Genomic DNA, 13,645 nt, shown 5'->3' with positions numbered 1-13,645 from the left:
GGTCGAGACAAAAGTATGCAGGACCGATTGCGAGCAATGGACAAATGTTTATGCATTGCAGAATGTCATTATACAACAAGACCAGATAAATACGTAGCGCCAGGAAATTGAGCGACAGAGAGCGACTGAAAAACGAAAAACTGCAGTCATGCGTCAGATCCCACCTACAAATAAGGAACAGAAACAGAGGAAATGTTAACTTTAGCAGAATATCAAGAACAGGAAGAAATCTGCAAATTAGATTAGGATATTTAAAAAGGGAAGAGGCAGAGATACAGGTAGAGCTTGAGTGATTAGAAAGAGTGCGCAATTCACACAGAAGGGAACGGAAAAGGATAACACATAAACCAAGGGGTAATGTATTTCGTTTAAGGAAGATGAGTGGAATTAACCATTATAAGTGCTAAGTTTAGATACAGTTTACAGTTATGAGGATGTATTGTAAGATGACTGAAATAATATAATTTTGCAACTGTGTGTTAATCAATTGTATTTAATGTACTAGAAATGGTGTTATTCGCCTCCAAGCTAAAGGGGGAGCAGTGTAATGTATATAATGTAAATGGTGTTACCTGCATCCAAGTTAAAGGGGGAGCAGTGTGATGTATGTAATATAATTAGCATATGTTATGTCTTGTGTGAGGGGACGCATGCGCTAGGGAAGACTCATGGTGGCGTCCTGCAATAAAGAAGCTTGTTAGTTTACTCCTGTATCTGAGAGTTATTTTAAGGCAGTTCTAAGTACCTAAATACACTACACAAATGGCATTCATTGCAACATGTACAAAGAGTTGAGATACTGTATTGTAATTTTGCTGCATGTCATTGTTAAATATATATCATGTCTTGATTGGTGAAAATGTTTAGTTTGTGACTTTATTTGAAGCAGAAATAATATGTGAGTGCTTCATTGAGCATAATTCCGACTGGTAACTACGCAGTTCGTCCGAGCACAATATCGCACGTGTCATGCAAGCCATCTTAAATTACCACCTAAACTGTCATTTGGCAACCTAAAAAGCTGCCTAGGTTGCCCGGCTGGCAACAGAGAAAAAAAGTTAAGTGAGAGCTCTGGTTCGGGCCGTATTAGTAGACCGCCTGACAGATATGGAGAGTATGGCTGAATTCTAGCTGCATGTGTGTTTAACTATATTCACTCTTTACGGGGAAGGATGTAGATTGGTTACTGCATGTGAACCAATCAGTAGAATAGCATCACTAATCCCACCTTACTGTATGCTTTATACTAACACCCACTTCCTATACTGGTCACTCTTGGAAGCGGTCACGATGAACTAACAACTACCGACCTGCTGCACCATTATAATATGGATACTGATTAAAGATGATCTTGAACTACAGATTGTGTAGATTACCTATTTACACCAGCCATGATCGATACACTACCTTGTCAACGTCGATGGCGCCTTGTACCGATGGAGCCGCCAACACTTACTGCCTGTGAAGGAACCACGTCCTCCTCCAGCCGATCCTTTCGCTCCACCGTTATTGTTCCAGCCGCCTGCTGCCGTGGCCACCACTAGTCCCAGCATGTCCCGTTCTCTACCGCGACCAGCGGCTCTGACTAACAACACTACCTCTCCCGCATGCTCTCCCTATCGGTCACCACAAGTGTCCCCTGCTGCTTTCCCAATTCCGTGTTCACTACCTCCAGCTCCCACTAAATTTTCTGGCGAGGAGGGAGAGGGGTTGGTCCGTACGTGTTCGGGCCGTATTAGTAGACCGCCTGATAGATACGGCGAGAGTGTTTAAATTCTGAATTTGCATGTGTGTTTAAATATATTTGCTCTTTACGGGGAAGGATGTAGATTGGTTATTCCATGTGAACCAATCATAGTAGAAATAGCATCACTAACCCCACCTTACTGTATGCTTTATACTAACACCCACTTCCTACACTGGTCAATCTTGGAAGAGGTAACGATGATCTAACAACTAACAACCTGCTGTACCGCTATACAATGTGTACAGATTAAAGATGACTTTGAACTCCAGATTGTGCAACTTGCTTATTTACACATACAAAAGCAGAGTAAATTTGATTTTGATTTAATTTATTGTCATTGTCTTCAATTAAGAGACAACAACATTCTCTTTCCCTTATAGTCATACAAAAAATCAAATTAAAAAAAACACAAAAACACAGAACACAGTAGTCCACAACATAAACATCCTCACAGCGGCACCAAAGTTCCCCACTGTGAGGGAAGGAACCAAAGTCCAGTCAACCTCCTCACTGATGTTCCCCAACGTTCACCCGTGGTCGGGTAGGAGCGGCACAATAAAGGGAACACACCAAAATCGCTCTTAAAATTGTGTGTGTGTGTGTGTGAATCTGGTTATTTTTCCTATTTTCTTCCAAATGCTAGGCCACAGCCTTCCCATTTTCACACACCCTAATCACATTCCCCCCCTCGATGCGATAACCATCTTCCCATCGTATTCCAACCTATATTTCTGAAGTTTTTTAGACTTTTAATCGTATAACGTTTTAAAACTCATTTTCCAACCGAGTGAGGTCACTATGCACTCTCCAGCGCTCCAACTGCACTTTCCAGATTGTCAAGAAGGACACTCCAGCGCTCCGACCACAGCTCGCAAAGCTGGACGGGCCACTCCGGCCGAGTGATATCACAATGGACTCAGGGAGGGAGGGGCACTCCAGCCCCGAGGCCTGACACCCAAGGCCCGAGGCTTGACACCCAAGGCCCAACGACTGAGGCCAGAGGTCTGTCACCTGACAGGGAGGGTGGTGCTGGAGTGAGGGCCGAGCCCGGGGATTAGGATGGGGCAGTGACCGGGGCCAAAAAAGCTGCCGCTGGAATCAATGCAAGCCTTGGTCCGGGGTCAAGGACGAGAACGGAGATGAAGTTGGGCCTCCACTGGAGCCCAGTTGGTGGCCAGGCTGATGGCTGGCTGAGTATGAGAACCAGGCCGAGTTCCACATCCTGCTTCATGTCCTGGTTAGGTCCTGGGGCAGGGAATGGGAGTGAGTGGAGGAGGATGAGGGAAATGAAGAGGGAGATGGAGTGTGGTGGTAGTGGGAGATGGGAGGTGTGTGCAGGAGGGAGATGCCCCCTCCTTTATCTACCCTCCCACCCTCTCTACTCCCCTTCCCCTCTACCCTTCCTCCCCCATGCTACTTCCTTCCCTCCCCCCTCAACCTGCGCAGTTGGGGGCTATGCGTGACCGGTGCAATATTGCTTTGGGGGAACGGCTTACTTTGGGGGAACAGGTGAGTGGTGGAATCTTGCGTTGGGGGAGCAGACCAAACGAGTCAGCACTTAGCCTGCACAGTAATGCTTCCATCTTCTATGTCACAACCGGAACACGTCAGCTGCGCCTGTGCAGTTGGGAGCTATAGGTGAGTAGTGCAGTATTGCATTCGAGGACCAGCCCTCTCGTGTGACGCTGCCCCCAACCCCACCGCATTGGGGACGGCACCCAACGGGTCCCACGTGGTGTAGTAACCAGCTAAAAGTTTCTATCAGCAGAGATAAGCAATGATCATCATTGAAGGCTGAAATGGCTTCAAATAGTGAGGATTGGTGAAGAATAGCCTGAAACAAAATGTAACTGTTTGCGATCAATAAAGTATGTTGTGCACTGTGTGTGCCCATTTTCTTTTGCAACATTGGTGATGGCTGCATTAGAAAAAGGTCACAGCGTTCACTAGGATTTCACCAGAATTGAATCAATGGATCTTATTTTGTACAGCTAATCCATTATTTGTCAGTCATATCTTGCAATACAAATCGTCAGTCTCTTCATAAAGGCAAGAGTAGGCATGTTGCTATGGAAACTCCTCAGAGGAAAGACCCTTGTAGGAAAGAAAACATTTCCTAATCTAACCAAATCCATTAAACACATACAACAGCAGCCAAACGATATTGCCAAGTGCAGGAACTATCCTTGAAGTATGGGGAGGTGTGCGACTGCCCAACGGCTACAGTTATGCATGGAGGCGAGAATAATTTCTTATCATTTATGGAGATGGTTGGCATTTTCTTTCATTATTGATATCACAACATGAATTCTGAAGAATTCCGAAGAACACACTAAGGTCAGGAAAAACTTGCTTTATTTGTTACACAAGGCACAAATGCGTCAAGACTTTCTTTAAAAAAAAACACTTTAAAATGCCTTTAAGTTTTTGGGCCAGTGGCAGCCAGCTGGTACTGTGAGCAGTTGGGTCTGTGCAGCTTGGCTCACTTTGGCATTTTCACTTGGGTACAGTATGAATGAGAAGATGCTAGTACTGTTGATTGTCTGCTCCTCGACAGGGCCAAGTAGGGCTTATATTAGGAACACTTCTTCATCCATTTGCCGCCACGGATGGCTGGCCTGCTGAGTTCTACTGGCACTTTGGAGGGGAATGGACAGGTGACGTGTCGGGTCTGGACCCTTCTTTGGACTGATGGAGGTGGGGAGAAAACTGGAAACAAGAGATGGGGTCGGGACAGACTCCACGACTTGATTAGGGAGGGGGGGAATCTCCTTAATTTGGAGAGTTCAATGTTCATGTCATTGGGCTGTAAACTATGAGGTGCTGTTCCTCCAGTTTGCGAGTCACCTCACTCTGGCAATGGAGAAGGCCCAGGACAGAAAGATCATTGTGGGAGTGGGAAGGGGAGTGGTACCATTCTGGAATGGTTGGCAACCGGGTGATCCAGCAGGCCTTGGCAGCTGCAATGCACGCCTAGTATAGACCGAAGGAGAGAGTGCGTGTGTGAGAATGTGTGTGTGAGAGAGTGCGTGTGTGTGAGAGGATGTGTGGGTGTGTGTGTGTGAGAGAGAGGGACTGTGTGTGTAAGAGACAGAGAGAGAGAGTGTGAGAGAGGGAGTATGTGTGTTAGAGAGCAAGAGAGAGGGAGTATGTGTGAGAGGGAGTGTGTGACAGAGCAAGTGAGAGGGTGTGTGTGTATGTGCACGAGAGCAAGAGAGAGGGTGTGTGTGAGAGAGAACGAGAGGGAGCGTGTATGACAGAAGAAAGAGAACAAGAGAGGGAGGGTGTGTGTGTGTGCGAGAGGGACAGGGAGAGGGGTGTGAGAATGGGCCGGAAGAGATGTGGGGAGGGGGGAAGCTAGGTACTTCTGGGTGGGAGAAGCACCGGAGGGAAGGGGTGTTGAGGGACTGTGTGAGAGAGACAGGGAGCGTGAGAGGGAGTATGTGAGAGAGACAGGGAGCGACAGAGGGAATGTGTGAGAGACACAGGGAGCGAGAGAGGGAGTGAGTGAGAGAAACAGGGAGCGAGAGAGGGAATGTGTGAGAGACACAGGGAGCGAGAGAGGGAATGTGTGAGAGAGGGGTGCGCGGAAGGGTGGGGGTGGAGTGAATTTGGGAACGAGTAGGTGGGGAGAGTGGAGGGAGAGGGGAGAGTGTAGGGAGGGGGGAGGGAGAGGAATGTATATGTGCAGCTTTAAGGTAGGTATGTTACAAAACTTACCTTCAGCGGCGCTGCAGTTCTGTCACTGCCCGTGCGCGACTTTGGCGCCTTTGAGAGGGGGGCGGGTTTAAAATGCCATTTACTCCAGCCTGTTCAAATCGATCTTTGTCAGGCTGTTTAGTTGCTGAAGAAAAATCGCTCTGACATAAGTTCTCTGAAGTTTTTTTTAAACTACGCTGGATAATTTAATTGCTGGAGTAAATCAAAAATCATCTTCTAATGCGGTCAACGCCAACAATGGGACGGTTCTCACGTATGGGACAAAGCAAGGTATGCCCTTTATTTTTACGTATAAATGTGCTTCTTAGGATGCCTTTAATCAAAATTTCACGATGCGAAAAGGTGACTTAGGCCCCATACAAACCGGCAATTTTCTTCTGCCGATATGGAGTTTAAATTCACCGCAAATGCAATGTTCCAAACGATCGCGTTCCACAAAATTCCACTCGCAAGATGATTTAAATGGCCATTAATTTACAGGAATTAAACACTAAATTCTTTCCATTTGGCCTATAAATTCATGACAATTAGATTTAAAAATCATGTTATATTGTGAATTCTTGAGTGAATGTTATTTGGGCACTTAGGCTATTTAAAAATGTTAATCTTTTCTTAAGAAATGGATAGATGTTTAGATCTAGTAATTGAATTTTGTAATTAGCTACAATTAGGTAACTAACTAATTATATGCTTTAATTTCAGGTCATCCAAGTAAGATTGTTTCATATTTGTTTCAGAATGCTTCAATCTATAATAACTGAAAATTTATTTCAGTTCTCTTAATTTTTAAGAAAGTTATCGGCTTTTGACTGTCCTCGATCACAGCTTTTGTGTTCAGTCAATGGAAAAGCAATAGGGAACAAGATGCTAATTTCCGAGTATGAAAATGGCCATAACGTTTTTAATACTGAAGATATTAAAGTGAATTAGGTGTCAAATTAAACTTCTTTTTATGCTTTATCTGATGGGATATATTGCAGACTTGAAAATCTCAACATTTTGTAACATTGCTATTTAAGGGACATTGGTCAGGTAGCATTTGAAGCATACAGTTCTGGTCACTCCATTACAGGACTGACGTGGAGGCTTTGGGGAAGGTGCAGAGATGGTTAACCAGAATGGTTTAAAAATAAGGAACTGCAGGTGCTGGTTTACAAAAAAGGACACAAAAGTACTGGAGTAACTCAGCGGGACAGGCAGCATCTCTGGAGAGAAGGAATGTGTGACTGAAGAAACGATCCGAAACATTACTCATTCCTTCCAGTATTTTGTGTCTACCTAAACAGCGCCTATCCACGTGGCAGTGCCAGCAGGCTGGAGGAGCGGGCAAAGGCTTTGACAAAGAGCGGGCAGGTGAAGGGGCGCTGGCCGGTGTGGACTCGCTCCAGCAGGTGGTCAAGGCGGGTGAAGCCCTTACCTCAGGATGGGCAAGGTAAGGGATGCTCACCGCTGTGGGTACGCCGACGCTGCCACAGGCTGGACATGTAGATGAAACCCTTGCCACATGCAGCGCACACAAAGGATCCCTCTCCGGTTGCTCCCGCAACCCCCGTGCTCTCTTGTCACAGTGGGAGAAACATCTCGCTGGCGTGGGCCCGTCGGTGCTGCCACAACCCCCGCGAGCTGTGGCAGTACGGGCAGTCGTAGGGCTGGCCACTGGTGTAGGGCTGGCCACGCGCTGATGAGATAGGGCGTGGGAGGCCATGGCAAATCGCTCTCCACACACCGGGCTGGGGAAGCCCTTGCCGCACTGGACGCAGGTGTAGGGGCTCTCACCAGTGTGGGTGCGCCGGTGCTCCAGCGGTCTGTTGTAGCGGGTGAAGCCCTTGTTGCATTGGGCGCAGGTATAGGGACGCTCACCGGTGTGGGTGTGTTGGTTTACCAGCAGGTGATTGGACCGAGTGAAGCCCTTGCCACAGTCGCTGCAGGTGTAGGGGCACTCCCCCGTGTGCAGGCACCTGTGCCTCTTCAGGTTCAAGTACGACTTGAAGCCTTTTCCAGAGTCGGAGCAGGTGAAGGGCCGTTCACTGCTGTGCACCCGCCGGTGTGCCTCCAGCTCGTTTGGGCACCACCAGGCCTTGCCACACACGTCGCACTCGTAACGCTTCTCCTTGTTGTTTCCCGTCATGTGGTCCCCCATTGATGCTCAGCCCCTCGAAGCTCAGCCCACACACCGAGCAGATGGGGGGGGGGAGGGGAGGGGAGGGGGCTCACTGGCACCCTGGCCGCCCTCAATGGTTGCTCACGTCCCCGTCTCTCTGTCCACAGCAACGGCTCCTAAACCCTGCAGGAGGGGAACACAGTGGGTCAACAAGCTGGCAAACAGGACATTACTAGCACATATTGGGTGCGCTTATGGCGGAGGAATCCGTTATATAATTCTGTGCGGCACAGTGGCACAGCGGTACAGTTGCTGCCTCACCAACAGAGACCCAGGTTCGATCCTGACTGCGGGTGCTGTCTGTATGGAGTTGCACGTTCTCCCCTTGACGTGCGTGGGTTTTTACTCCGGGTGCTCCGGTTTCCTCCAACATTTCAAAGACGTTCAGGATTGTAGATTAATCGGCCTCCGCAAAATTGTTAAATGGTCCCTAATGTGCGTAGGATAGTGTTAATGTACGCGGTGATCGCTGGTCGGCGCAAACTCCGCGGGCCGAAAGATCTGTTTCCATGCTGCATCTCTAAAGTAACTAAAACAAAGAAGGGTCTCGACCCAAAATGTCTCCCATTCATTCTCTCCACAGATGCTGTCTGACCCGCTGAGTCACTCTCTCTGTCTCTCTCCCTCGCTCTCTCTCTCTCTCTCTCTCTCTCTCTCTCTCTGTCTCTCTCTGTCGCTCTCTCTCTCTCTCACTGTCAATGTCTGAAGAAGGGTTTCGGCCCGAAACGTTGCCTATTTCCCTCGCTCCATAGATACTGCCTCACCTGCTGAGTTTCTCCAGCATTTTTGTCTACCTTCGATTTTCCAGCATCTGCAGGTTCTTCTTAAACATCCTCGTAAATCTTATCTGTGCCCTTTCCATCTTGACGACATCTTTCCCATAACATAGTGACGAAAATTGAACACAAAACTCTAAATGTGGCCTCACCAACGTCTGATACAACTGCAACATGATCACCCAATTTCTATATTCCATACTCTGACTGATAAAGGCCAATGTGCCAAAAGCCTTTTTGACCACCTTATTTACCTGTGATGCCACTTTCAGTTAACTATGTTCCTGTACTCAAAGATCCCGCTGCTCCACAACACTACCCATATGCCTACCAATCACTGTGTAGGTTCTGCCCAAGTTAGACTTCCCAAATTGCAACACCTCACATTTGTTTGTATTAAATTCCACCAACCATTCCTCAGCCCACCTGGCCAATTGATCCTGATCCTGCTACAATTTTTCACAATCATCTGCAAAACTATCCTCTTTTGTATCATCAGCAAACTTGCGAACCTTGCCCTGAATGTTCTTATCCAAATCATTGATGTAGATGATAAACAGTAATGGGCCCAGCACCGAACCCTGAGGCACACTACAAGTAACAGGCCTCCAGTCCGAGAAGCAACCTTCCACCATCACCCTCTGCTTCCTTCCTTGAAGCCAATTTTCTATCCATTCAGCTATCTGTCCTTGGATGTCATATGTACTGACAGTGGAACAATTACATTTGTACAGTGCAGATTTACAGGCCTATTAACCCAATATACATAGATACCGTGCAATAAACAAAAAATCAACAAAATAATAAACCAATATAATTGCTTAAAAGCCCAGCAAGTGCATAAAATGTGGAGGGGAATAAATAGAGTGCCTCGTATAGATGGGGCATAGAAACATAGAAAATAGGTGCAGGAGGAAGCTATTTGGCCCTTCGTACCAGCACCGCCATTCATCGTGATCATGGCTAATCATCCACAATCAGTAACCCGTGCCTGCCTTCTCCCCATATCCCATGATTCCACTAGCCCCAAGAGTTCTATCTAACTCTCTTTTAAATTCATCCAATGAATTGTCCTCCACTGCCTTCTGTAGCACAGAATACCACAAATTTACAACTCTCTGGGTGAAAAAGTATTTTCTCATCTCAGTTTTAAATGGCCTCCACTTTATTCAGACTGTGGCCTCAACATTGGGAACATTTTTCATGCATCTAACGTGTCCAGTCCTTTTATAATTTTATGTGTTTCTATAAGACCCCTCTCATCCTAAATTCCAATGAATACAAGCCCAGTCTTTCCAGTCTTTGCTCACATGACAGTCCAACCATCCCGGGGATTAACCTGGTGAACCTACGCTGCACTGCCTCATAGAAACATAGAAAATAGGTGATGGAGGAGGCCATTCGGCCCTTCGAGCTAGCACCACCATTCATTGCAATCATGGCTGATCATCCCCAATCAATAACCCGTGCCTGACTTCTCCCCATATCCGTTGATTCCCTCGATAGCAAGGATGTCCTTTCTCAAATTAGGAGACCAAAACTGCACACAATACTCCAGATGTGGTTTCACCAGGTCCCTGTACAACTGCAGAAGGATCTCTTTACTCCGATACTCAAATCCTCTTGATCTTCTTGTTATGAGGGCCAACATGCCATTAGCTTTCTTCACTGTCTGCAATACCTGCATGTCTAGTTTCAGTGAGTGGTGTACAAGGACACCCTGGTCTCGTTGGGCTTCCCTTTTTACTAATCTGACACCATTGAGATCATTATCTGCCTCCTTGTTCTTGCCGCCAAAGTGGATAACCTTTCATTTATCTACATATTACATCTGCCCACTCACTCAACCTGTCCATGTCACCCTGCAACTTCCAAGCATCATCTTCGCAGTTCACACTACCATCCAGCTTTGTGTCATCTGCAAATTTGCTAGTTACTTTTAACTCCTTCATCTAAATCATTGATATATATTGTAAATAGTTGCGGCCCCAGCACCGAGCCTTGCGGCACTCCACTCGCCACTGCCTGCCATTCTGACATATACCTATTTATTCCTACTCTTTGTTTCCTGTCTGCCAACTAATTCTCTATCCATGTCAATACCCTACCTCCAATACCATGTGCTCTAATTTTGCCCACTATTCTCCTGTGGGGCTTTATCAAAGGCTTTCTGAAAATCCAGACACATTACATCCACTGGCTCTCCTTCATCCATTTTACTTGTCACATCCTCAAAAAATTCCAGATTAGTCAAGCAGGATTTCCCCTTCATAAATCCACGCTGACTTGGACCAATCCTTTTCTGCTATCCAATTTGCCATTATTACTTGTTTTATAATTGACTACAGCATCATCCCCACCACCGATGTCAGACTAACATGTCTATAATAGTAAGATTAAACGAGAACTTACCAGTTTGAAGTTTGATCTGTATTTTATGAGGAGATTTACGATGAGGGATTACGTGAAGAACCCGCTCAGCACGCATGCGCGGCATACTTCAAAGCAGCGGTGTGGAATCACAGATAGACACAGTTATTGAAGTAAACATAGCAAAGACAAGGAGACATCAGTTTATCAGTTTGACCCATATTATTGAGGGTGGGAGCGGAGGGCACGTAATCCCGCATCGTAACTCCTCATAAAATACAGATCAAACTTCAAACTGGTAAGTTCTCGTTTAATCTTACTATTTTACTTCGGAGTCACGTGAGTGATTCCGTGAAGACTTCAAAGCTCTGTGATTTCAAACCGTGTAACAGGTATTATTTCACGCACTGCCGAAGTCCTTGAGGGAGGAAGTGTGTTATCGTAATCAACCAATGAATCTGTTTGTAGAAAAACACAATGGTATTTTTTAACAATAACAATAAAGAAATTAAATTGTTCCCCTGGGCTTAAATTAAATATTTGCAGTCTATAAAATCTTTTCTGCAAATAAAACAGGTTTTGCCAATGGCTTATTATAGAATTTCTGAACGGTCTTTCCCCCCAACATCCTGCTGTAGCCAGGATGTGGTCTATAAGCACGTCCATTCTTTTAGCCGTCGACGTGGATGTTGCCCTGGTGGAATAAAATTTGTACATGTTAGGATGTCAACAAAATAGAGAGAGTACAGAGGAGATTTACTAGAATGTTGCCTGGGTTTCAACAACTGAGTTACAGAGAAAGGTTGAATAAGTTAGGTCTTTATTCTCTGGAGCGCAGAAGGTTAAGGGGGGACTTGATAGAGGTCTTTAAAATGATGAGAGGGATAGACAGAGTTGATGTGGACCAGCTTTTCTCTTTGAGAATAGGGAAGATTCAAACAAGAGGACATGACTTCAGAATTAAGGGACAGAAATTTAGGGGTAACATGAGGGGGAACTTCTTTACTCAGAGAGTGGTAGTGGTGTGGAATGAGCTTCCAGTGGAAGTGGTGGAGGCAGGTTCGTTGGTATCATTTAAAAATAAATTGGATAGGCATATGGATGAGAAGGGAATGGAGGGTTATGGTATGAGTGCAGGCAGGTGGGACTAAGGGTAAAAAGTTGTTCGGCATGGACTTGTAGGGCCGAGATGGCCTGTTTCCGTGCTGTAATTGTTATATGGTTATATGGTTATATGTTAGTGTTTATCCCAGCAGTTTTTAGCACCTGCTTGAGCCATCTCGCAATGGTTTGGCTCGTCACCCGACCATAAGGTTTTTTATGACTGACCCACAAGGCTTTTCATCTCCCTCGAATATTTTGGTTGTGTCTATGTAGGATAGTAGGTGGGTCATGGCACATAACCGTGGTTCTGGCGGGTAAGCCCGGAATTCCACGACTGGATTAGGTGTTCCTGGTCTGCTCTGTTTGATCAGTCTCTGGATAACGACAGAGATCTGGTCTGGAGCTGTGAGCATGCTGTCCAGTCGCAATAGGTGTAGTGACTGGACCCTCTGTGCAGATACAAGTGCCATCAACATGAGTGTTTTTGAGCATAGATTGTTTCAGGTTGAGGGATCTGGCTGGTGGCCATCCCCTGAGGTATGTCAGGACCACACTGACATCCCACGTATGGGTGTACCTTGGTCTAGGGGTTAGAGTTGTAAATACCCTTCATTAGTTTGACCACCAGCGGTTGCGACCCCATGGCCTGTTGTCCTGGAGCTGGTTTTAAACAGACAGGCAGGGAACTTCTAGCTGTGTTGGTGGCTCTATAGCTGCGTCCTTCATCGTGGTGAAGGTTCGCCAGGAATTCCAGTTCGTTGGTAACTGCAGCGGTTGAGAAGGTGGTCCCTGTATCCAAGCAGTACTTCTCCCATTTTTTGATGCTGGACAAGTGCTGTTTTTTAGTGGATGTTCGGAGGGATGCTGACATGGTGTCGACGGTTTGCTATGATAGACAAAAGTGCTGGAGAAACACAGCGGGTGCAGCAGCATCTATGGAGCGAAGGAAATAGGCAACGTATAGGGCCAAAACCCTTCTTCAGCCACAGTTTAAGAATAAGCCATTTAGAACAGAGACGAGGAAACAGGAGCGGGAGGTGCAGGAGTTGCACTTATTTTTACTAAGACTGCGCAAAATGCACTTTCGATATAACCCAATTTCAGCACGCCTCATTTCGGCAAGATTCAAAACACAGAACGGAGCAATGACCATTCTACAATACATTCCTATTATAATCAAGGGATATGGGGAGATGGCAGGCATGGGTTATTGATTGGGGAAGATCAGCCATGATCACAATGAATGGTGGTGCTGGCTCGAAGGACCGAATGGCCTCCTCCTACATCTATTTTCTATGTTTCTATGTTTCATTGGAGTTTAGAAGGATGAGGGGGATCTTATAGACACATATAAAATTATAAAAGAACTGGACAAGCTAGATGCAGGAAAAATGTTCCCAATGTTGGGCGAGTCCAGAACCAGGGGCCACAGTCTTAGAATAAATTATCGCAATGAATGGCGGTGCTGGCTCAAAGAGCCGAATGGCCTCCTCCTGCACCTATTTTCTATGTTTCCATGTAAGTATACGCCCCAAACTCAGCTGATTCAGAAGAAATGTTTGATGATTGATGAAAAGCAAAGAGGGAGAAATACTCACTAAAATTGATGATGTCACAGGAAGATGGCAAGAGAACTTCCAAGACCTCTACAACAAGCAAAACCCAGTTGACGAAGAATTCAACAATACGATCCCCCAAATACCAATCACTACTGTGGAACCAGTTAGGGCCTGTCCCACCAGCAAGCGACTGCATGCGGCTAGCGTG

The 13,645-nt window shown here is 46.1% G+C and overlaps 1 protein-coding gene across 1 annotated transcript; it reads right to left on the bottom strand.

Moving 5' to 3' along the window:
- Positions 1-2,801: 2,801 nt before the first annotated feature.
- On the bottom strand, positions 2,802-7,713 carry LOC116991094 (oocyte zinc finger protein XlCOF19-like). Its single transcript, XM_033049446.1, has 3 exons — positions 7,377-7,713; positions 7,199-7,292; positions 2,802-2,992 (listed from the first exon to the last, which is right to left on the bottom strand). Exons 1-3 carry the CDS (start codon positions 7,605-7,607, stop codon positions 2,802-2,804), a joined length of 516 nt encoding a protein of 171 aa, XP_032905337.1. The 5' UTR covers positions 7,608-7,713.
- Positions 7,714-13,645: the final 5,932 nt, after the last annotated feature.

This window comes from Amblyraja radiata, chromosome 32 (assembly GCF_010909765.2).
Source record: "Amblyraja radiata isolate CabotCenter1 chromosome 32, sAmbRad1.1.pri, whole genome shotgun sequence".
Taxonomy (NCBI): Eukaryota; Metazoa; Chordata; class Chondrichthyes; order Rajiformes; family Rajidae; genus Amblyraja; species Amblyraja radiata.
Note: the sequence above shows the minus strand (reverse complement) of the source record. Positions and strands in the feature narration are given on the sequence as shown.

Coding starts and splice junctions, on each gene's coding strand:
- LOC116991094 (XM_033049446.1), bottom strand. CDS start 7,607: ATGGGGGACCACATGACGGGAAACAACAAGGAGAAGCGTTACGAGTGC. Junction 7,293..7,376: donor CCTGCAGCGACTGTGGCAAG/GGCTTCACTCGG, acceptor CAATGCAACAAG/GGCTTCACCCGCTACAACAG. Junction 2,993..7,198: donor GTGCGGCAAGGGCTTCCCCA/GCCCGGTGTGTG, acceptor TCCCTGCCCCAG/GACCTAACCAGGACATGAAG.